Raw genomic sequence first — 24,791 nt, 5'->3', positions numbered from 1 at the left:
GTTTGTAACTGAGCTTGGAATTGATGAAATGGCAAGTGAGCGTATCTCTGGGCTGGCAGATCTTTCATCAAAACATCCTATTCAGTCAGCTTTGCTTTATTTTGCTTTCAGTTGATCTGTTCTGCAAAATCCCCTCCAACACTGAATTAGGAAATGCTACGGGTTAATCATCCCACCAGTTTTTATGATTTTTTTTTTGTTTCTTCCAGCTGAATAGAGAAGTCTGTCCTGTCCTTATCAAATGGGTTATTTATTTTCTGGGGAATTTATTAATCCATTTCCTTTATGAGAAAGCTCTCAGATTCAGAAATCCCCAGCTGACCTTAGCTAGTGGTCCTGCTTTGAAGGAGGTACAACTGGAGACTTCCAGAACCCCTTCTAGTTGGTCCTCTAGAAAGCATATTCTATACTTTCAGTCTCTTGAATTTTTTTTTTTTAATATTTGTTTTAGTGTATGCATTTGCCACTGCACTAAGAAATTAGGGTCCTTTCTTTTCATAGAATCGTTTAGGTTGGAAAAGACCTTTAAGATCATCAAGTCCAACTGTTAACCAAGCACTGCCAAGTCCACCACTAAACCATCTCCCTAAGCACCACATCTACACATCTTTTAAATACCTCCAGGGATGGTGACTCCACCACTTCCCTGGGCAGCCTGTTCCAATGCTTGACAACACTTTCAGTGAAGAAATTTTTCCTAATATCCAATCTGAACCTCCCCTGGCACAACCTGAGGACATTTCTTCTTGTCCTAACACTTGTATTTGGGAGAAGATACTAATACCCACCTTGCTACAACCTCCTTTCAGGTAGTTGTAGAGAGCAATAAGGTCTCCCCTCAGCCTCCGCTTCTCCAGGCTAAACAACCCCAGTTCCCTCAGCCACTCCTCATCAGACTTGTGCTCCAGACCCTTCACCAGCTTCATTGCCCTTCTCTGGACACGCTCCAGCCCCTCAATGTCTTTCCTGTAGTGAGGGACCCAAAACTGAACACAGTATTTGAGGTGCGGCCTCACCAGTGCTGAGCACAGGGGGACAATCACTTCCCTAGTCCTGCTGGCCACACTATTTCTGATACAAGCCAGGATGCTGTTGGCCTTCTTGGCCACCTGGGCACACTGCTGGCTCACATTCAGCTGGCTGTCAACCAACACTCCCAGGTCTTTTTCCACTAGGCAGCTTTCCAGCCACTCTTCCCCGAGCCTGTAGCATTGCATGGGGTTGTTGTGACCCAAGTGCAGGACCTTGCACTTAGCCTTGTTGAATCTCATACAATTTGGCTTGGCCCATCAATCCAGGCTGTCCAGATCCCTCTGTAGAGGGTTCTGGACCCTTCCTACCCTCAAGCAGATCAACACTCCTGCACAACTTGGTGTCATCTGCAAACTTACTGAGGATGCACTCGATCCCCTCATCCAGATCCTTGATAAAGATATTAAACAGAACTGGCCCCAGTACTGAGCCCTGGGGAACACCACTTGTGGCTGGCCGCCAACTGGAGTAAACTCCATTCACCACAACTCTTTGGGCCTGGCCATCCAGCCAGTTTTTTACCCAGCAAACAGTATGCCTGTCCAAGCCATGAGCAGGCTGTTTCTCCAGGAGAATGCTGTGGGAAATGGTGTCAAAGGCTTTACTAAAGTCTAGGTAGGCAACATCCACAGCCTTTCCCTCATCCACTAAGCCGGTCACCTTGTTGTAGAAGGAGATCAGGTTAGTCAAGCAGGACCTGCCTTTCCTGAACCCATGCTGGCTGGGCCCGATCACCTGGCTGTCCTGTACGTGCCATGTGATGGCACTCAAGATGATCTGCTCCATAACCTTCCCCAACACCAAGGTCAGACTGACAGGCCCGTAGTTCCCTGCATCCTCCTTCCAGCCCTTCTTGTAGATGGGCATCACATTTGCTGACCTCCCCAGTTCGCCAGGACTGCTGATAAAGGGTTGAAAGCAGCTCGGTGAGCACTTCTACCAGCTCCCTCAGTACTCTTGGGTGGATCCCATGCAGCCCCATAGACGTGTGTGTGTCTAAGTGGTGTAGCAGGTTACTAACCATTTCCCCTTGGATTATGGGGGCTTCATTCTGCTCCCCGTCCCTGTCTTCCAGCTCAAGGGGCTGGGCACCTGGACACCAGTAGGCCTAGGGGAGCCAGCTGTCCTGTGTCCTCATTCAGAGCTGTAGGCAGATTGCAAACCAGGGCTGTGCCTGTGTGCTTGAACACACTAGAAAGTTGCTGTCATGGTTTCCAGTCCCTTGGCAGCCTGGGACTAATACAAGAGCAGCTGTGAAATACTGTCTGAACAACGGCTAGAGCCTAAAGACATCTAACGGACCCTGTTGCATGCCTTTTATTGGCATTTTCTGTGAGTAAAGGAACTATGTGAAAATCTCTGGAAGAGGCATGATTCCTCCTGTCCTGAAATAGGCTCCTAAAACTGTCTTTTTCTGCTGTGACAACAAAGGAAGCTTTGGTTAACTAGCTTGTATATTTGACTTGTAAACCTCTGGGATGTCCTGTGATGTGATCCTGAGCATAGTGTACAGGAGAAGGGGGCTGCAGTGCACCCCTCCCACCCAGCTGCACCTCCAAGTGCTCCAGCACCAGGACTTGTTGCCTTGTCTGTGCCCATTATTCCTCCTGAGACACCCAGGTCACTAGCTCAGATACGGCATCCACCAGCGCGCCTATACTGCTTCCCGGCTCTGCATGGCTGTGCCACGGGGATGCAGCAGCGTGCCTGGAGCTGGGAGACACCATGACCTGTCCCTTCCCTTCCCCAGCACTCCAGGTCTGAAGGTAGGAGGAAGGCGAGGAGTGGTTTAAGGTCAGATACAATTTCCAGGGGAACAATTTGTGTTTCTGGATGTGTTCGTAATGATGATGTATGAGTAACAGGCACCGTCTCTTTTGCACGCAGTATCCATTCAGAGCTGAAGTTACGGTAAAGGCAGAAGGCCAGGAGCTCATCTTGGAATTGGAGAAAAATGGGTAAGTGTGCTTGTGCCTTGCATCGTGGTCTCATTAAAATAATGAATAAGGATTGCAGTGAAGTCAACAGGAAAACCTCCACTGACTTCAACAGGGTTTTGATAAAGACAGGATGAGGAAGTCCTTTTCTGAATTTCAAGGTTATTCCAGGTCTGAGTCCCCAGTGATGTTAATCAGCCAAGCAGTGCTGACTGTAACAGAGCTTTGTCAGCAAAAAGCAGACGGTGACCTGGCCCTCAGTGTGTAAACTTATTTTTGCATCATAATTCTTACTACATTAACTAGAAAATGTTGCTGATATGAAGCACACTGTTTACCAAATGGCTCGATGCTTTAGAGTCAGTGTGACTCTAATGAGGATTTCATTTGCTGTGATCCAAAGAGGTCCTGCTCCGTTTCCTAGAAGAAACGATCTGACAGTTTCAATTCCATTAGTGCCCCTCATGCTAAAGTAGACTGAAAAAATGCTTTTGCATTAACTGAAATGCAACCTCCTCTTGGGCATGATACACCAATGCGGTGTGATATCATAGGGGGTGATGTGTATTGAATTCAGCTGAAGCTGCAGGAGGTTAAGGTAGGTAGAAGGATTCTGGTCTGGAGGCTGCTCCAGAGGCTCTCTGCCCTGTGAGTACATTAGTTTCTAGTGGTGGAACAGCAGCTGGAAATTTAGCTGCAAGAAGCGTGCCTTTGCTAAGCAGTCCACTTGCAGTGTTGGTGTTTTATTTATTTTTAAATGGGTCTGAAGATTTATCTATGGAAACACAACCAAATGTTTGTCTACTAGAATCAGTAGGAATACTAACCTTGGAATAATGACCCTGGTTATATTTTAAATATATTGTATTGGACATCCCAACCACAGAGCTTCAGGGCTCAGCTTTCCCCCTGAAAGAGTGAAGTGTCAGAAGATCTTATTAGTTCTGATGGCAGTGCATAAATCTAAATGATATTCAGGACGTTTTGGAGGAAAACCAGATTTTTCTTGGCACTGTCTGCAGTAAAGACTGAAATCTGATGGCTGATGAAAGGTGAGTACATCCTACGAGGTGTTTTCTGTAATAGGCCATATAAGCTACTGGGAGTTTCAGTGCTGCAAAAGCTGGACATGTTTCCCAGGCAGTCACGCACCTGTGTAGAACTAAACAGAAAGAGCTATAAATTCTGTGTGTTTTGGCATCTCTCAGCTGGGAAAATAGAGAAGTGGTAGAAGAGACCAGGCACCAGAAGCGCTGCTAACGCAGTCCTGTCTAATGCAGGAAGAGTAGCTGTTGCTGACGACAGTGGTCAGCAATGCCAGTCTCTGAACTGAGCCTGGAAGCAACGTAACTGCTAATGCTGCTGGGGGTCTCCTTACTGTGGAAGGACTGTCAGGTCTTGCATATTCTGCAATCGCTATGCAAAGGTGAATTTTTCTTGCACAGTAGAAGCTGGCAAGAGCAAGGATCCTTGCTGAATTAATCCATTTGTGCTCCGAGCATGATGACGTAACCTCCAGGTGCCTTGCGGGAGCGGTGCTCTGCTATTTCCAGTGCAGACAAACTCATTGCTGGTGTTAGTAAACAGAATTATAATAATAGAAGGTTTCTATTGTGTTTATTTCCTGAAATACATTTTCATTCATTGAGATATATACACACAGGCTTAAGCGTGCGCACACACTTCCACTGTGGGATGAATCGCCTTACTAGGACTGATGAAAAACAGCAAGTGGTTTGGAGTTTTTTATTTTTATTTTCTATGGAAAATGCAAGTGATTCATAGATAGCAGTGCTTCACGTGGGAGTCTCGCCAGGCCTCAAGTCCTTGTTCAAGAAAGGTGATGGCACAATCCCAAAATGCAAGTCTGAACTTGATTAGATGAGAGGCTCTGGAGAGCCACCACTTTTCAGAGACTTGTGAAGGTGCAGAAGTAGTTTAGAGATACTCAAAAGAGAAATGATGAAGCAAACAAAAACATGAAGTCCCTGGGAGCCCTGTGGATGCTGTAATTATCAGCATCCATAGAGCACTTCTAAGTCGGTGAAAACCACTTCTCCTTGTGAAAGCGTGCAGTGAGGTAGAGCCCAGCCCGGCTCCTCAGGTTCCTGCTTCCCAGCCTGGGGTCACTCCCCAGCACCCAGGAGCTCACCACTGCTATTGCTGATCTTATAGGGGAGCCTGAGGTTCTAGCTGAGGTTTGGGGTTCTGAGTAGTTGCAGCATCAGGGACTTCTTCTCTGAAGGGTTTGTTGGGCACCCAGACAGTGGGAGAGAAGTTGAAATCCCCCAAGTGGGAAGCATGCCTTCAAAGCTGTCTGAAACCTAGCTGCTCCTGGTTTCGAGTTCACATGAAAGTGGGTATAACAGAACTGCAGCTTTAAGGAAGGTACTTTGGGATTTTTAAATTAAAATGAGCCCCAGAGTTCTGGCTCATTTAATTGATCCAGTTTAGAGGAGCCTCTGGAAACCAGCTTTGCTGCTGAGGTTGGTGCTCTGCTCCCGCTCTGTCCCCAGGCTCAGCACAGGGGTGTGAATGCACCCGCCTGGCTCCTGTTGTCCTCTCATAACCATGTCCTAGCCTCCTGTTGCTCAAAGAAAGCATGAAATGATTGGCATCAGCAGTGTCTGGTTGGGATATGATTTACCCAATAGTTTCCAAACCTAGAAAGGAGATGTGCCAAGCTAGTGAAACATGGATTAGGCAGTCTTGTTACACACTCACCACTCTCCTTATGGAGAGACAAAGCTGATGAGCATATGAGCTTGCTTTGAAAGGGGCGAGGGGGGGAAGTAATAATCTGTACAGCTTTAGTAGGGCTGCACTAGCTTTGAATGAAACATGCTGCTTGCAATATGTGGAAGAAATGTTCACACCCAGCTTGTGATTTCACATTCCGTATGAAAAGGACATTGTGTTCATCCACAGAGGTAAAACGCAGGAATTATTGCCTATCTTTCTTCAGAACCATGTCAACCCTGTATTTTGTAATAAGTTCAGCACGCATCTGAGTTTGGGCTTCATATATCTACAAATACAATTATTGCGTTAGCAGTTAACATAATATTGCATTATTTCCTGTTCAGGCATTTGATAAGAAGGCAGAACCGCACTGTAGTTCCAAGCAGTGTTCACAACACTATTTAACATTTCTAAATAACAACAAAAGTATATCCCCCAAATGACTCAGGCTTGTTTTAAATGACTCAAAACCATGTCCTGCAGCTGCAGGACTGGAAAGCTCAAAGCTGCACAAACAACAAATATATGGAGAGATGCCTATAAAACAGCTTTAAATTTGGCTGGGGCTTAGGAACGGAAGAATCTGAGTTGCAAACCTTGGATGAAAAGTGACTTTTAAAAAGTATTTGCATTTGCTAATAAAAAGCAGCTTTGAGCCAAGCAGGGAGGGGATGCTGAGATGTTCTGAACGTGTGTGGCAGCACTGCCTGCTGTGAGCCTTTTCATTCTAGTGAAGAGGAGAGCTCGTATTTGCACAGCAGAAACCTGCATGGAATTTGTCTTCTCACCTGAGTGCAGGAAAAGTATCAACAAGATTTTCCTCCTTCTTCTCTTCCTCGTTGTGTCTCTCATGGGGAGAGCAGACCTGGGAAAGGCCCTCTCAGCTGCCAGGGGTAGTGGAGGCTTCTCCAGGGGATGTCCCTACCTGCGGGTGAATCCTGTGGGCAGCGTGGGGCACAGCTGATGTTTTAGCTGTGTATTTTGGCTGCTGCCTGCCCACAGCAGCTGTGATGGCGTGGGGCACTTGGTGGCAGAGCCCCAGTGGAGATGTGCAGCAACTGGCTGAGGACACTGCAAAGAAAGTTCAGTTCATCTGGTCTGACCTTGGGACCAATCCAGATAGTTATTTTTAGGCAACTGGATCTGACAGGGAGCAGTATCATTTCCAATCTCTTCTGGCCCCACCTGGATAGACGACGAGCACTCCAGCCCCGCTCGATGCTCTCAGCGGAGCGATAAGAGATCTGTATGTCACTCATATTTCACCGTTTCCTGCTTTTGCTCATTTCCAGGGCCTCTTCTACCAACTGAGTGAGGAAGAGGGGAGGTTGCTGCCCACCTCTGAGCAGGAAGGATATATGAGATTACTCCCCTGATGGGCTATACATCATCAGTGTCTAATGGGCTTCCTGCATGGGGAGGGGGTAAGGGTTATGTAAAGGAGGGAAACTGAGTTTATCTTGCTCTACTGTCTCCTGCAGTCATCAGAAAAACAGGGTTGGGACCTGGGAAGCCATAGCTGCTTTTCAAGCCTCCTGATTCCCTTGGGATATTCAGTGATTTCTCTGTGTGGGGCAGGGAGGAAGAGATGAGGAAATGAAGCCCTTTAAATCTTTTGCTCCCTGACTCATTATCAGCCAGTTTCCCATTTATTTTATTTCCTTTTTCCTCTCCAGGCAACTTTTATGGTTCCCATTGGTAAGCCAAGGGGCTATGTGACTAATTTTGCTTGGATCCTGTAACATGATTTACACAGTGAATGTCACAGGTGATGTGGATAGCAAAAGGGGATGGAGAGTCTTTAGCCTGTTATGTTTTTCCAGGCATTACAAATAGGTAGTTTAGTTCCACTTCAATAGCTGGAAAGCTACTTTTTCCTTCCAAACTGCTGCTGTTCACACAATAAACGTGTTTTCAGATATATCAGCAAAGGCTCTTGAAGAAGGGAGCTTAAGAGCTCCAGGCTTCATCTGGATGAAACTCACCAAGAAAAAAAAATTTGCATTTCATTGATTTTATGAAGTGCCAGGTTTTGGCTGGAGGATTCCAGAAGTGAAATCTCCAGTTTCCCACTAGTGGTGGATACAGAAAGCAGGCCTGCCTGCTCATGTTGTCATGGGTCATGTGTTGGTGGTGTTCAAGATGGGGTCACCTCAGGTTTTGATAATAAATTCTGACTTTAGGGAACATTTAAGTGACTGGGAGGTAGGGGGTCAAATTCCCCTTCTTACCATACTTGGATCCTGTTGAGATCCTGGCAATGGAGTGGGACCACGAATTGTAGATGGAAACCTGACATCTAAACTTTCTTTGGAGAGTCAATTCCCTCCACCCCCAGATGCTGGCAGCCTGACTGGACGGATTATTGTGATGTGAGGAAAGGGACGGTGGAAGAGATGTAAGAGATTACAGGCTTCACTTTTCTTGGTCCTACAACTGAAAAATTAACAGTTGATGTTTCTCACGAGAGCTTCACAGACCATTTAGCTTTTGTTTTTTGGGAGGAAATAAAAAATGTTTGTCTCCTAGATACTCACGAGTGTTTTTAAATTGGCAGCTGTTCATGCAGACTAGCCCCTCTGTACAATGAACCCAAACAAAGTTGCTCATGGGACCAAATTATAAAAAAATCCTTCTTGCTCCAATTAGGAAGAGCACCAGCATGCCACCGGGGCCTTCCCAGTGCCCACGGGTGATCTCTGGCTGGTGGAGCCAAGGACATTCATAGTGGTCCCCCGGACTGGAGGGCTCTGAGCTGCTCCGAGACTTGTGCTAACAAGTGATGTTTCACAGGCAAGAGAAAATGTCTCTCATTTATCAGGAAAATAGGGGTGAGGTTCTCCAGAGCAGCTGGGAAATGTGCACTCCATCAAATGAATGTCATCATGCAAGAAAGGCCCCAGCTTTCCTTCTGCTTTTTTGGGGAGCGTTTGGGTGTGCTGTGCAGCCCTTCTCCCCCCAGCTGCTTCTCTGCTCCTCTGCGGTGGCCAGATGAGCTGGAGGTCACGCTCTTGCACTGTCCCAAAGCGCCACAGGGGCAGCTGCCTGCAGGGAAAGCTAGGTTTTGCCCCACGCCCTCAGCCTGCCTCTCCCATTGAATACCATCGACTCATGTGCGAAGTATGTGACCTCCCTGGCACGGCTCTCGATGTGGCAAAAGAGAGCCAGGCTGCCCTGTAATGTCAGCTCTGCACGGCAGGGCCCTTCCAGAGAGCAGCACAGCAGCATGGGGAGGAGGGTTTTGTTTCAAACAATGATATCATTGACAGGCTGGAGCAGGACCAGGATCACTCCATGTCGGTCATCAGCAGAAACAGTCTCAAGCCATCTGTACATTATGGCACTGAGCCACTCTTCCTTTGCTTGGCTTCCTCACTTGTATTTAACCCGGCTCCCAAGGCTTTCTGGGGAACAAATCCTGCCAAGAGCAGGCTATTCCACCCTGAGCTGGATGCTGAGCCAGATCTTGGGGAACAACTGATCTTGCCTAAAGCTGGTTGCTGTTGGGCTTCTCTAGAACATCTTTAGTGCTCTTGTGTAGCTTACCCTGTCCTCAAACAGCCTCACATGGTTGCAGTTGTGATCAAGGTTTAGCAAAGGAGAGCGCTCCCATCCGAAAACAGCTTTTCCTCCGACTTCATCAATTCTTCATGCTGATAACTCCTCTAACGATGGACTCCATGCTGCCTTTTAGGAAGATGATGTGTGCTAGAAATCTGCCAGCTGCCTGACTGAATCTCAGAAGTCTTTAAATGATTTTGCATCCAAACTTTTGCAGCTTCATCTTGAGCTGCTGGAGAGAGGTAGTCACTAAGACATGTAATGTAACAGAGAAGAAAAGATCAAATCATGCTGTTTTTTCCAGGCTTTCCTTCTCCAGCAAGGAGGTGAGCTCTGTGCTCCTCTGGAAACAGTGAATCGGGTCCGTCAGCACTTTGCAGGGCTGAGCTCCCCTGGAATCAGCCATTCAGCCTGGCAGTGATGCTGTCCTGAAATGATGGCAAAGGCCACTGCTAAGGTTTTGGGGTACTTGTGTCTCACTAATCTCTCCTCTTTATCCAACAACTGGCACACATGGAGAAGAGGGACAAGACTGGCTGATAACTCTGGTGCGCTCTGAGATGGAAAGAAGGCTTCTTTTCTATTTATTTACAATTTGGTGGAAAGCTTGATGCTAGCTGAGGAAGTGAGCTGGCTGGGAATGAACTTTCAGAGGCTCAAAGTGAGATAGCACCCCAAGGATGTTGCAAGATGTCCTGTTGTTTTTCCTCTTTCCTCACTGCTCTCCCCACTGCACACCATGCAATGCACTGTGATAGCTCTTCTCAGCAGTGCTGCAAGAGCCCCAAGGCTCCCCTGCATTAAGGCAGGGAAGGGCCTTCGAAACAGGACTGTTTTAAGCTCAGAGTAAGAAGCTGGACTTTTCACAGGGAGCCTGCACTGTAGGATAGGAGTCACCAGGTGGAGAGAGGCTTGAACGTCGTAACATGGCACTGCTCAGCCAGATGATGCATTCTTTGAGCTCAGCAGCTGCATAAGTACCCCTAAAAGTTCAGGCAGACCTCTCAGCTCCTTAAGCCACCCTAGAAGGGGATAGAGCCTGAGTCTCCAGGTAGGAGGAGATGTGTGCACACTGTGTGTTGTGTGGCATCATCCTGGGCCCTGAAACGTGGTGTGCCAGGCTCTGGTGCTCAGCATGGCCCAGCTCAGCACCGGGGCTGGGCAGCAGCAGCACTGTGGGGCTGGGCAGGAGTCAAAGCACTGAGGACTTTTATGGTAGATGCTGGAGGAGAGATAAAATAGCTATTCATAGTGAATGCTTTCCAAGAATAAAGGAGCAGGAAGAAAACATAGGCGTGCTTGTTTGGGAATGAAACAAGTAGGCTGTGCAAGCCTCAGCTACTGGAAATCCATCGGCTGGTGTCTAATTCTGGCTTTAGTAGCACTGGGCAGATGCAGACTGGTTTTAGTGTCTGCTCTCGGAATGACAGTCTCTAACACAGACCAGATACCTGCCAGAGCACATTGCTCAAGGCAATTTCCTGTGAGTTAATGCAATCTGTTGATTAAACATTTGTTTCTTGCAGCTTCATGCTGAGCAAGCTACTGCAGTCAGGGAGGTGAAGGGAGTTATTTTCTGTGGGATGATGCTTCCGTGCTTATCTTCAGTTTACAGACCCAAGATAGCTGAATCTCGCCTTCTGATCACTGACAGGATCTAGTGATGAGAATTAACACATCAGAAAGAAACAAAATGAGCTTTCCTGGGCTACAGTGAACTTTGAAAGTGGAGATAAAAGCTGTTGTATTCCCGACATCAAATGCTGTCAAGTACAACAGTGGCACAAAGTTTTGTCTGACACTAAGCCATTGGTACTTGTTCAGGTATCTGAGCCTTTGGGTGCCAGATGGGGGAAGCACTTTCAAACACTCCGATAAAAGGTTGCGTTTCCTGTTGCTCTGGCATAATTTAATTAGATATTACAAGCACCCAATTTCTTATTCAAACAGAGGCTTTCAAGGTAGATTATACCTGATTTCCATATACCAAAAACCAAGAGAGATGGAAAAAATCTTTGGTTTTGCTTCTGATACAGCTTTCTTCATCCAGCCTAAAGAAATCAAGGAAAGAAAATAAGAAAACTTTTTCTTTCTTGCTTTCTTGCAGGTCATAGTTCAAAAATCTGGTGCATGAATGCATTAAACAGGGATGCAGAAGGACTGACCTGCAGCTGCAGCACTGCTGGCGTCGTGCTGCCCAGGATGCACGTGGCATCCTCGTGGCGTGGCAAGTTGGCCTGACAGCACCACGGGGTTGCTGCAGAAGTGTGTTTCATAGATGGGACATATTCTGTGATCCTTCTCCAAATTTTTGGAAGTGAGGCCGTTGTTTTAAAAAACTGTTTTAAACCTGTATTTTACTGCTGCTGAGATGGACACAGGATATGACCTTCTTGGTTTGGCCCAGATTTTGACTTGCTGTACTTTTTTACATCTCTGTTTAGCAAATGCAGATGTTTAAAAAGAAGGGGAAGGCTGTTTCCTCTGGAACCAAATCAAAACGCTTACTATTCAGTGCACAGGAGCGCCTTTTATAGACTTTTGGTCTGATCCTGGGCTGAAGACAGGGAGAATATTGTCTATATGAGGATGACACAAACAAATTCAAATCAGGGAATCAGCATTTTCCTAGGACAAAGATGTGAATCGGCTTCTGGGCAGAAGTTGAAATGCAGATGCAGATTGGTTTATAATTGTGCTCAGACTGGGGCACTGGAGAGAGTCTGGATTTGAGCTGAGAACTCACTCCAGTGCCCAGATGTGTCCCGAACTGGCCTGTGGTGTGCTTGGTACACTGGACTTGGTGTGCTGAATCTAATCCTGGTATATCCGGGGTATGGCTTTGCAGTAGTAAAGGAAACTCTGCTCAGAGACTCACACCCGTTAAGGGAGGATGATGATATTGAGTTTCCAGGGTTTTTTTAAGTCCTCACGTAAAAATTGAATTGTACACTTGCAGCTGTTGGAAGTGGATCTCAGCGCCTGATCGAACTCTGGAACAGGTTCTCCTTTATTATTTTAATTTAATAAATGGCTTGAAAGAGCACTTAGGAAGATGGCTCGCTGCGCCCTTTCAGAAGGGGGTGTGCTCCATGAGAAGAACTGCTCAGCTCCTGCCAGGGCAGCAGGTAGATGGATGTGGCAAGGTCAACTATACTTCCACCTTCTGACCCTCTGCCATCACAGCGTGCTCTGTACAGGGAAGCACAGCCTGCGGCGCTGGTCCTGCAGCGGCTCCGATGGCTCCTGTGCCACCAGGAAGCCATTAGCTGCTGCCTCCCTGGGGACAGCGTGTTAACAAGCGTCTCGCAGGCGGAAAGTGCCGATCCAGAGCAGAGTGCAGAGGTACAGCGTAGCTCTCGGCTGGTGTCCCCCAAATACCTGTCTCCTGCCTGCCCTCTCTGTGCATTGCAATTGGTTTCGCACTGCAGGTAGCAAACAGCGACCGCCCCAAGTCCACAACAATGGTTCACAGCAGCAGGAATATTTACACTGACTTCAGAAAAAGCTGCATCTAGACGATTTTCTAACACACCTAGGAAACAGAAATCCAGGTCTAAAGAAAGGTCTTATTGTCTTTTTTTTTTCTTCTTCTTTTCTTTCCCCCTCCTTGTATCTGCAGAAACCTCTTTGCACCAAGCTACACTGAAACTCATTACAGCCAGACTGGACAACCCCAGACCACCTCTCTGACCCACACGGTGAGTGCAGAGAGCACATTCCCTCCCACGGCGTGCAGGGGACATCAGGCAGGGGGTCCAGAGAAGCGGGTGACCTTCTTTCTCCAGAGCTTTTCTTCGAGGCCACAAGTCCGCTTTAAGCTGAAGGGGAGGGCAGTCCGACTTTCTGACCAGGGGCGTTCCAGCAAGAAAGTGTCTCCATCTCCCAGCAATGGTAGAAACATCTGCTGTTTTGCCCAAGCTCTGATATGAGAGCCCAGGTCAGCCTCCAGCATCGCTCCCCTCTCTCTGCATGCTGGGCAATCGTTTATTCCTCCTGCGGCTCATCCTCTTGCTTTCAGTTTTGCCACTGGGTACTCCACACTGGGGACATTCCCAGCCTTTGGGAAAACCAGACCATGTAAGCTGGCTTCTGTTCAGTAAAAATCCCATGAATTACTGATCTCATGCAGGCCTTGGCTGACTCTCTGCTGCAGTGGCACAAAGATGTGCATTGGGTGCAATGCAAAAATAAGAGATAAAAACCCCATGAGATCATCTTTACTGATACTGCCCCGGGGCGAAAGGAAGGGATGTGATGAATATGTTGGCGTTTCTGCCCCAAAGCCTCCTTGTCCCTGCCAGAGGCTGCCTTTGTCTTGCGAGGAGCCCCCAGACGGGGACTTCCCCACTGCCCGTGGTATCACCCTCTCTGGGGCTGAAGGCACGTCCTTTGGGGCCTGACCCAAGGCCAGCTGCCATCGATAGGCAGCTCCCATTACATGCAGAAAGCTTTGGATTGGCCTTAATGCTGCAGCCATCTGAGCTGCTTCCTTGGAGATTCAAAGCTCTTAATTTTTACTGGCAACAAGGAGCCGTTTGATGCATTCGCACAGGCCACACACGGCAGCTGAAAGGCCAAATTTCGATGCAGACTCACAGAAATTTAGTTATGATAGTCAACTGCCAAATGCAGTGGAAAGAGAACAATTACCGGAGTATCAGCAGCACTCACATGGGACTCAGTGATGCCTAAATATAGCATACATCCATCCCAAAACTGCATTGCCAACCCTGCTCCCCTCTGCTTTGCAGGACCACTGCTTTTACCATGGGGTCGTGAGGGGCTGGGAGCACTCCAGCGTCACGCTCAGCGCATGCAGAGGGCTGCGGTAAGTGCCTGGTGATGCCGGAGCTGCGGGAATGCCTCTGCTTAGCTCCTCAGCATGCTGCCACTCAAGCTCGGCTCCCCGGCAGCCTGGTTGCCTTATTCCTTTCTGGGCAGATAGACCTGTTCTCAAATGTCACCCAGCCAAGGGTCCTGGGCATAAAAGGGAGCATGTCAGGGGAAATGCAGAAATTTGGATATCATTAGTAATCATGGCTGCCTAGCCAGTTCCTAAACTCCTTCCCCCTTTGTGCTGGCAACACGGTCTCATGCAATGAGTGAGTCTAACTCAAGAGTCCCCTGGAGCAAAAGACTCTTGTTAGTAGCTCAGGGCTGCGTCCCTTACAGAGACAGGGACAGGACTTGCCACGTCCCAGCCCAATACTCTACACTAATGCAGAAGCCAGCTCCTTCTCCCAGTCTCTCACAACTGGCAAGTTTTTGTGTGCATTTTGGGGCAAAGTCGTCAAGTTTGAACTTCCTCCTGGGTTGTCAGTCCCGCTCTCTGCTTTCTCCCTGGGTGGTGCCGGGGTTGTGTGTGTTATGCATTTAAAACCTTCGCTTTGGTAGTAATGGAGCCTTTGGCAGGAAAAGACGGTCTGTATCCTCAGCAGGAGTAAATGAAATGGGTTGTTGCGACCAAGGAGCTGCATTCATTTACACCAGCTCAGAGTTTGTTTCCAAAACACCACATGGGCTTTATTGATATTAGTGGTGGTCTGCTCTCAGGTGCTGATTGGAAGCTGTGCTGGCGGGACCGGCTCCAGCCAGGAAACAGCCCGTGCCAAAGCAAACCTGAGACATCTTAAGTGAATGTAGCACAGACCAAAGAGCCCAGTGAGATAAACAGGACAGTGCAGCCACCTGTGGTTTGCAATAAATAATCCAAAAGCAAAAGTAGTCACAGGTGTGCCTTGCTTCTGCATTTTCCTAGGCTCTGCCTTCCTAGCTGCAGAGGAGATAGAGATGTCTCCTTGGTGTGCACATGTGGTAGCATTCCTGCCCCCCTGAGCTGTCAGCAGTGTGCTGGCAACTCCTTGACATCGTTTTCTAATTGCCAGCAAGGCACAGGAGCTGAGAACACGCGGCTGTTTTCACTCTGAGCCTTCACAGGGAGGTGTGCTGCCTGTCAAGCCACACATCTAGTAGGCATCAAACACAGGAGATTTCCAGCTCTCCTGGCTGTAACATGCTCATTGAGAAAAACAGAACCGTATGGCTATGTGCAAGTCCCAGAGAGAACTGTGTTTTTTTCTATTGACAAACGAAGTCTTCACATTTTTTAGGTCAGTTCTGTTAAAGACAAATTTCTTCAACTGGTTGAAAAGCTTCCACTGCCCCTAAAGAAGAAGCTGTACTTTAAAAAAATCAGTACTTCTCAGGTTAACATTGTTGCAGCACATGCTCCAATAGCCCCTTAATTGAGTGTCTGAGGCCCACTGAATAGATTTTGATATATGCAAGCTGAGGGATTCCCCGCTCTGAATTGAAAATATTCCCATCTTCTTTATTAATGAACTGAATGGCCTGGTAAGGATAAGTGCCTTTCCAGGGTCAGACGGGAACTCAGCAGCAAAAGAAGGATTTGTCTCCGGTTGCTGTGATAGTAATTAACTTTCCCTCTTATTGCTTCCTGTTTCAACAGAGGACTGATCTTAATGAGCAGCAATTCCAGCTATATCTTAGAGCCTGTTCCCGACAGCCCAAACCAGCACTTGATCTACAGGTTGGACAACCTGAGGTTGCAGAGAGGAGCCTGTGGCTACCAGGGCACTGGGGATGCAGCCAAAGACTGGCTCAGGGACTTCACAACTGGGATGAAACCACCTCGCCAGCGGGTGAGCAGGGCTCAAACCAGGTCCATGCACGATGCTCCAATTTTCCCACCTGCTCCAAGCCCGAGGAGCCTGCTGTTCCCTGGGAGCATAGCTCAGAAAGTGAAATGGAGGAGGATGTTTAAGAGGGTTTGTAGCAAGCTGGTTGCCAATTAGTGGCTCCAGCAGAGAAATAAATGAGTGTTGGGGACCATTGTGTAGTGTGAGGAATCTGGGCTGTAGCTGTTCCTGTACAGATTTGTGCATCTGATACATGAACAAACTGGTGGGCTGAGGACAGGCACATGGGCGCTTACTGTAGCTAAACTGACTTGTGATACTTGGTTGCTATTAACATCTGGAGGTCCCTGTGTGTGATGGAGTGGGGTGAATGGCCAGTGAAAAACAAACCGGGAAAAATGGCCTGTACATATGTTTTGTGAAGAGTTTCTTGGGGGATGCTGGGGAAATAACCTGTGTTGCTGCTGCCGCAGGTGAAACGGGAGACTCTGCAGGCTACGAAGTATGTGGAGCTTCTGCTTGTGGCTGATTATGCAGAGGTAAGAAAAGGGATCATGTTTATACCAACTGCGCACCGGGCCCAGAGCGAGCATCCCACCTGCAGCATCTCCTGGGGCGGGGAGGGCAGCTGGAGCTCACCAGGTTTCCTCTTGCCATCCCGACGGTCCTACCCCCAGCAGCAGACAGGGAGAGCTGTGTCTTGGTCACTTTTGTCCTAGCAGCCATGACTCCTCTGCTGCCACCACTGTTGGCCAGGAGAGAGAAGCAGGTTGCAATTTGGTTGAAGGACCTTGGGGGTCAGTTCTTGCCTCCCAAGGTACCAGTGGTCGGCCCTGGTTATTGATGGGAGAGACTGCCTTCAGCCTAGGGTGACTTGGGGGTTTCCAGGAACGATGTGCTTGTAACTCTGCAGTACACTTAATCTCTAGAGAAGATAACTGTGATTATTCTCTGCTCTGAGCTGGTAACAGATATATAAATAGGCGTTTTCAAGGCTCTAGATCATAGAATAGGGCTGGAAGAGACCCAGTGAAGTCAGCAATCGCTCCCCTGTCCCCAGCCTGGACAGCACGCCAGATGTACTTACTGACAGTGCAAACCGCGCAGTGTTTTGCTGATCACCTAATCCGCAGCACAGACGGGAGTCAGGCTGGTCCTATTAATTATTTACAACTTGAAACTCCAATAGTGAAAGCCACGTAGTGCTCAGGACTATAATTTATTCTGAGTAAAACTAAAGAGGCAGAACCTATTTCAGCCTTTTCTATTATGCAGCAGGATACCAGGGAAACTGTGAGAAAACACATTATACCCAGGAACTGCCATATGTTGTTCACCATTTCATTAGACAAGCTGGGGTAGACACCCTTGCAGTGTTGTCGTTAACTGCCCTTACTGCATTTACTGTCTCCCTCGCTAGAAGAAAAGTCCCAGGTTTTGTCAACTGTTAAACAAAAATCTAAATATTTTGCAACTTTAATTCCTTGAACCAAACAGTTTGCTAAAATTAACTTGTTAATTTCCAGGTGGTTTAAATAGGCAAATCTGTTGGATGAGTGAGATGCATCCCCCATTCGTTGGATGAGTGAGATGGGATGAGCGCTACGGCAGCCTTGACCTCAGACATTAAGTCATGTTACCATATATTTTACCTGGCAAATTCGTCAGTTCTTTGTCAGCCCCTGGCTCTGAGGGCTCTGATAAGTTTGAATCGCTCTACTGAGTTACTACCACTGCTTGAGTAACATCGCTGCAGTGGGATGCCAGGAATGAATTCTGAATATATGTGTGTGGGTGGGTTTATAGTCAGATGTACAGTGAAGGAAAGCTTTTGGGCTTCACCTGATAATTACCTTCTTATGCCCAGAGTAATGTGACTTGTTTTAACACATTTCAGCTCTTCCTAGTTGCCTTTGTGCTGACATGATCATTTTGTTCAGTTTCAGAAGCATCACTTCAACCTTGAAGCAACAAGGCTTAAATTAGTGGAGGCTGCTAATTACGTAGATAAGGTGAGATCAGGTGTGCGTGAACTGAGGAAAGCAAAGTCCAAATCATGAATTATGAGAATTAATTGTGACAGAGGAAGACTGTCTTCTTGGGAGAGAGCATAGCATTTCAACAGTTCTCCCCAATGACTTGGGGAGTGGAGACCATCTGACAAACAATTCTGTTGTTGGATATCAGGGGTGGGGTGGGGGAATCTCCATTCCTTACCTTGGAGTGAGCATGAGCATCTCTGTGTTTTAATACATCTCTTTATTAACTGTGTTACCTAAATACTGCTTTTTGACAAGGGACTAAGGTATTCACTTCAAATTGTAGGAATCTTGGCAAGTAGAGGTGGAAGAAGCCTTCAAAGGTCATCCTTGCAGTGGTACCCATTGCTGCTGAAGTAAATGTCACAACTCAGATCTACTCCCTTCATACTCCCCTTCTCCCCTTAAACTCCTTCCACCACTCCCTTCAACCCCCTGTCCATGAAGACTTGTCCTGTTTGTACTTGACATGGGCAGCAGATTATTTCCTTCCTCTTTTCAGGAATTTTGGCATATCTAAAGAGAAACATGATCTCAGTCTCCAGTCTTTGTTTTTATAGATTACCTCTCTGTCATTCATTTAAAAATTAAAGTTCAGCATCTCTAATGTAATTGAGTTTAGGTTTGTGGGTGGTGCACATTTCTCTCTGCAGAGCTGCGGCGCTAAGTTGCAATGCATTTCCAGAGAAAACATCTTCTCTGGACATGTGTATCTGTAGTAGCATTTAGCAGGGTTTATATACAAGATTTAAATGACAGTAAAATAAATTAGTGGTGCTCATTTTGTCATCTTTTCCTTCCTGTATCTTAGTTTTACAGATCCCTGAATATCCGGATTGCGTTGGTGGGGCTGGAGATCTGGAGTAATTGGAATAAATGCGATGTAACTGAGAACCCCTACTCCACCCTGAAGTCCTTTCTGGCCTGGAGTAGCAAGGAGCGAGTGCACAGAAAACATGATAATGCCCAACTAATCACGTACGTTTATTTCTCCTGAAATAACCTGTTTCTGACAAGTAGTTTGGGTGGATAAGAAATCAGTATGTGAGACTATATTGTTCTAAGATTCCGAGTGGCAGATTTATGTAGTGGCTGCTCAGCCAGCATTAAGCTCTGGCACCCAGAGCACAATCACCTTAGGAAAAGTGGAGGTCCCAGACTGTGCAGCAGTCTCAATACACAAGCACCAAAGTGCATCAGCGTTATTGTGTGTGTGTATCACAGGCGGCTGCACATGATCTGTCACAGCTACATGTACAATTTCAAGAAAATCTGAACCATAAGCAAGACCTGTAAAGGGGAGCTAAGCCCTTTGGAGAAGGCATTTGTTCCTAACCCACGCCTCTGAGACACAGGGGACAGGGTGCTGGGAGCTAGCTGATGATGTGTGACTCATCCTACTGATCTCATCAGGGCCGGTAGCTAAGGCCAGCAATGCAGATGTCATTGGAAGAAAAATTTGCAGCAACTCTTAGACCTCCTTACCTCTCCCATGGTAATTCATCCACCAGTAAATAGTGGTGAGTCAGAGGAGAAACCTGTAGGACTGAAATGCGGAGATGCAATGCCTTTTCCCTTGTTTTGTTTATTTGTTTGTTTTTCCCTTTAACATTACTGTATTTCACCTTCACCTAGTCATGTCCTGAGCACAATTTCCAAGGCTCCCATTTCAGACATGTCGGCAGGGACGGTGCAGAATTCCAGCTCGCCAGGCAGGAGCTGAGCATGGCTGCACCTCAAAGGTGTTATCTAGTACTCTGTCAAGTCCCTGAATCCTAAGCCAGCAAATAGCAGGCTTAAGGTAAATTAAGTATTCAAAACAGCACCAAATTAAGGATCCAGAAATAGTCTTTTCTGTGCTTGTTGCAAAGCTCAGGGGGAGCACTTTTTGGCTATAATGGCACCAGACCATTATAAAAAATAGGATTTGCTGGTTGGCCCATGAAACAAAGTAGTAGTCCAAGAAAAATAGGTCTTAAGGCTTTGTAGCTTTGCTATAGTGTCCTGTACTTGAAGATATTACTAAAGAAAATGTATTCACCTGACACTGTGTATATGTATAAAGCTGTGGACTGCAGGATGTATTTCTCTGCCTTGCCTTCTCAAGTGCCTTGGTGCCATTTCATGGTCTTTCTGGGTTGATTTTAGGGGTGTGCCCTTCCAAGGTACCACAGTAGGCTTGGCTCCCGTGATGGCCATGTGCTCTGATTTCCAGTCAGGAGGAGTAAACATGGTGAGTAATTGCTCATACCTAATACGATGTTTCTTGCCAGCAGTGAATACATAGGATAGACGCCTCCTAAAGCCCAGGAAGAAAATATTTCCTGTGAAGGCCTCTAGCTCACCTGCTTATAGGCAGGAATACCTTCAGTAGATGTTTTCTACATGTAGTAATAAGAGGTTCCACTTACCCCATTGACTCAGGTGTGCAGGACAGGCACAGGTAAAATGCTGATGTGCCTCTTTGACCTTGCACAGGATCACTCTGATAATGCCATTGGTGTTGCTGCTACCATTGCCCATGAGATGGGACACAATTTTGGCATGAATCATGATTCAGCTGGCTGCTGTACTACCCCTGCAGAAGATGGAGGCTGCATCATGGCTTCTGCAACTGGGTGAGTTCGTCTTACCGAGTCTCACAGAGAAATGCAAAGGGCTTCATTACATGAGCCTTGGTGGAGTAAGGGCTAGAAATGCAGACTGAAGGTGAGTCTGTTGCTGCCTGTTGGGGCCAGTGTGTTTATAGAGAAAATACTGCTGGGCAAACCCTGGGTCATGTATCAGTAGGAATTTGCTAAATTCCCAATGAACTTAGTTCTGCCTGAGATTTGCCTTAGGTAATGTAGGGACCTGGCAGCATTTAGAAGTGGAGCTCTAAACTGTCTGGTAAAAAGGAAAATTTTCCTATCTTCTGTCCTGAGAGACTGTCTCAGGACCCCTTTAACCCCTGAGGTCTGAGTTTGTGCTTCCCACTGTGTCCTACCAAATGATCCATCCCCCCAAAGCAAGTTCAATGCATATACGCACACATCCTTCTGCAAAACCTGGAGTGCCTATTGCCAGCAAATACAGAGAAACGAGGGGTGACGAGAACATGCGTGACATTGGCATGTAGAGGTTTACGTGGGTTTCATTTCTGTGTTTCACACAAGGTGCGTAGATAGATAGTTGATACAGTTTCTAAAGCATCTCATGCAACAGATAATGTGCATTACAATGTGGTAAAGAGAGGAAAAAGGATTGCTTCAGGAAATAACTGATTTTATTAAAAGGCACAGGAATAGAATTATATTTCTAAGTCAGAAAACATGAAAACAGATCAGCTGCTTGTTGTCTTAAGAATACTGTTTGGTTTCAGTAAGCCACAGAGAGCCTGTGTTTAAAAGGGAAGAAAGAGCTGGCTTTGAGAGAAAGGGGAAGCGAGAGTGACTCTGGAAACCCACAGGGATTCCAGAGCTCATTTTGGATGAGGAACCACCACAGCTTCCATATTTCAGTCATGTAAAAACATCAGCCGAACCCATTCACTTAAAGCCACATTCCCTGTTTCCTCAAGCCTTCCACCTTGGGGTTTAGCAGTTTTTAACAAAATTGTCTCCATTAGATACCTTCTTTTATGTGAATGATTTCCTCCAAATAAGGAAAAACGTTTAGGTGAGAAGTGAAAACATATTGGCATGCAGGTAGAACGTGCAAGGCACAACATATACTCACATGTGCATGGTCATGAATAGAGTGCATAGGTTCAAGCATTGTAGCAACAGAAATTAATAATTCATGTAACAGAAAATATTCATGTCCTTTGCAATGCGGCAGTAGATAGAAAAAGGAAATGTTATTTTTATCAGTCAAATTCACAAGAAGTTATTCACAGTCTGAGTGCTGGATTCTTAGGCCTATTCAAGCAGAGTTAGGAATAAGCCACAGCTTCAGTATTGAGCCGGTAAGGACAGCCACACTTGTCAGCTGACAAAGTCAAGTCTAACTCAACGTATTCCGTTTCAATAAAGTTTGTTAAGGCCATTACATTACTAGACAGTCTTGCATTGCAATCACCTTATCTAATGTAATCCAGATGGATCTGATTTTGAACACACACAAAATCATGATCCACTTTTGCACAATTTCAGAGACTCCAGAGAAGGACCTGTGTCCTTTGGCACTTGTCAGGATTTGCATGTGCTCATTTTTGGTTCTCTAAACCATTGGCCAGATCTGTCATGATGTTTTTCTACACTGTCCGTATTCAGGCACCCATTCCCCAAGGTGTTCAACCAGTGCAATAGAAAAGAGCTGGAGAAGTATCTGCAGTCTGGTGGAGGGATGTGTCTCTCCAATATGCCAGATACCAAAAAAATGTATGGTGGGAAGAAATGTGGAAACGGCTACTTGGAAGAGGGAGAGGAGTGTGACTGTGGAGAGGCGGAGGTAACAATTGTTCAGATCCAACCATTTGGGGTTTAGTGGGACACAATGATTTCATTATGTCTTTTGCAAATACAGTTATGTGATATGTAAATAGCTTTTGTTTGTGCAGGAGATATGCATACCTTCCCTGTATGTAAATGTATACGCAATGTAAAACAAGGTTGTAAAGTATCATGTCTCACTAAATTCACAGTATGTAGTACAATGCAGCCCAGAACTCCGGGATGGTGTAATCCATGGTTGAACAGAGGTGATGAAAACTTCATTTAAAAAAGAAAAGAAAAAGTGATCTTAGATGTTGCAGTTTCATACATAAGTTCACTTTACCTACGGCTCCATTCTTGTAAGGATGGGGCTTCTCTTAGCACTGCATCTCACTTCTCCAAATCCATACTTTGACTAATAAGACAAAAGGGAGCTGGAACCAGCAGCCCAGGCTCACTAGATGTAATGAGCACAACCTATAGTATCCACTCAGTCCGACACAGGATACAATTATGCAGTACTGTAATTCAGCACATGCTGGGTATCATGAACATATTGTGGAAGGAAGGCTGTTACTTTGTTCGCATGTAATTCATCATGTATGAGAACAGATTAGTGCCAGCTTCACACTTCGATGCTCTGGCACGTTCTTGTCTTGAACATCTGCCTTGTAAACTCTGCTGCACCTCGCTGTCTTCCAGGAATGCAACAACCCCTGCTGCAACGCCAGCACCTGCTCCCTGAAGGTGGGTGCCGAATGTGCCCATGGCAGCTGCTGTCATCAGTGCAAGGTGGGATGTCTATGTCTGGGTTTTACTAAGAGAGGAGAAGGAATAACGGTGGTCTAAGTGTGAGGCTGAAAAATGGAGGGGAAAGGAGAGCAAACACAGCCAAACATGGAGTTCAGCTCCTCACCTGCAAGCAACATGGTGTGATTTTTAGGTACAACAGCTACGAGTGCAATCAAACTAGTGGGGTCCTTTCTTCTAGCTGACTAATTTAATTGGCTTCTGTGATAACTTAAGATGAGCTGTGAATGCTGCTGGAATGAAGTCAGACTGCCTCTCTTAAACACTCAGGGATGGGATGAATCAGAATGAATATTTCTCTCCTTTGGCTCTAGAAGAAATCTAGACAGAGCTCTTAGAGCAAACACTTCCTCTGGGGGTTAGGCTGGATGCTATCTGTGCTCTGAACCCTCTTTTCTGGGATGCAGTTGAATTCCTTTAGCCCAGGTGCTTGCTGAAGAAATGCTAGCAAAGAGGACTGTATGTGTGTGACCACTATAATTGTAAATCTCAGCTTTCCTTATAGAGGCTGGTTAACATGTGTTTCTGATTTTGGAGCCAAGATCTCAACCTTTGACAACAAATTAACTCAAAAATGAACATAGGCAAACATTTCTCTTAAGCTCATTTTTGTGTTTGCACATTGACTGCGTGCTCTTACTGACCTATCCTGAGCATGTGGAAAATAATTTTCCAGGAATCCACCTGGACCCACTCCTTTCACAAGAGACTTGGAAAAAACTCCTAGATATAACTGTGTATGCCCTTCTGTTCTCCATGTCCATGGTGGACAGGACAAGAATGAACTGGGTAAACTCGTAAGCAAGGGAGACATAAGTTACACGTTAGGAAAATGTCTCCAGCAGAAATGACAGGCAAACACTGGAACAGACTTCCCAAACAGGGGGGGTTTTGAGAATAGATTACACAAACATCTGTCAGAAATGGTTTAGGTAAATCAGATCTTGCCCTAGGGTAGAAGGAGATGTATCAGTGTCCCCTTGAGACCTGGCAGCCTTATTTTCTGTGCATGATCTCATCGCTACCTAGGGAAGGGATCCAGTCATTAATTTGATTCTACACAGCTCACCCAGTTAATGAAGTTACAGAGTCACTTGGATCACTGCTGACCTCAAAAAACCTAAGACAAGGTGGATGAAGAGACACATGCAAGATTTTTTCTTATCTACAAGGAGACATTGTGCAGACGTGAAACCACAAAGGAGCCAAGCAATAATTCATTTTTTTTCCCTTTATATCTTTTTAGCTGATGTCTCCGGGAACTCTCTGCAGGGAAAGGTCAGGACTCTGTGACCTTCCAGAATACTGCACTGGAGAGTCACCGTTTTGCCCCCCCAACTCTTACCAAATCAATGGGGCTTCCTGCGACGGAGGAAAGGCCTATTGCTACAGTGGCATGTGTCTCACGTATAAAGACCAGTGCTTGCAGCTGTGGGGGCCTGGTAAGGACACTACTTGCAGAAAAATACATTGTCCTTTGAAGAGGCAATATTATGTGGCATCCTGCTATTATTCACCCTGTGTAAGGCAGTAGTACCTTCCATACCCGTTATCAGTGGCAAAGTTTGAGGAGCCTTTTCTCCTGCCTTGCAT

General features: G+C 46.4%; 1 protein-coding gene across 3 annotated transcripts in view; it reads left to right on the top strand.

Moving 5' to 3' along the window:
* The window catches only part of ADAM19 (ADAM metallopeptidase domain 19), a 36,769-nt gene that overhangs the window by 1,958 nt on the left and 10,020 nt on the right, over positions 1 to 24,791 (top strand). For 2 of the 3 annotated variants that reach the window (XM_072872000.1, XM_072871999.1), the window contains exons 3-14: positions 2,920 to 2,990; positions 12,895 to 12,973; positions 14,027 to 14,103; positions 15,745 to 15,937; positions 16,408 to 16,473; positions 17,875 to 17,946; positions 18,785 to 18,951; positions 20,122 to 20,206; positions 20,452 to 20,591; positions 22,227 to 22,404; positions 23,091 to 23,180; positions 24,445 to 24,640. In XM_072872000.1, the coding sequence (XP_072728101.1) occupies positions 2,920 to 2,990; positions 12,895 to 12,973; positions 14,027 to 14,103; positions 15,745 to 15,937; positions 16,408 to 16,473; positions 17,875 to 17,946; positions 18,785 to 18,951; positions 20,122 to 20,206; positions 20,452 to 20,591; positions 22,227 to 22,404; positions 23,091 to 23,180; positions 24,445 to 24,640 (1,414 nt within the window). The remainder of the gene's footprint in view (positions 1 to 2,919; positions 2,991 to 12,894; positions 12,974 to 14,026; positions 14,104 to 15,744; positions 15,938 to 16,407; positions 16,474 to 17,874; positions 17,947 to 18,784; positions 18,952 to 20,121; positions 20,207 to 20,451; positions 20,592 to 22,226; positions 22,405 to 23,090; positions 23,181 to 24,444; positions 24,641 to 24,791) is intronic. The other variant, XM_072872001.1, reaches the window with a different exon arrangement.

This window comes from Ciconia boyciana, chromosome 9, assembly GCF_034638445.1.
Source record: "Ciconia boyciana chromosome 9, ASM3463844v1, whole genome shotgun sequence".
NCBI classification, from domain to species: Eukaryota; Metazoa; Chordata; class Aves; order Ciconiiformes; family Ciconiidae; genus Ciconia; species Ciconia boyciana.
This window is presented reverse-complemented; position numbering and strand designations above follow the sequence as displayed.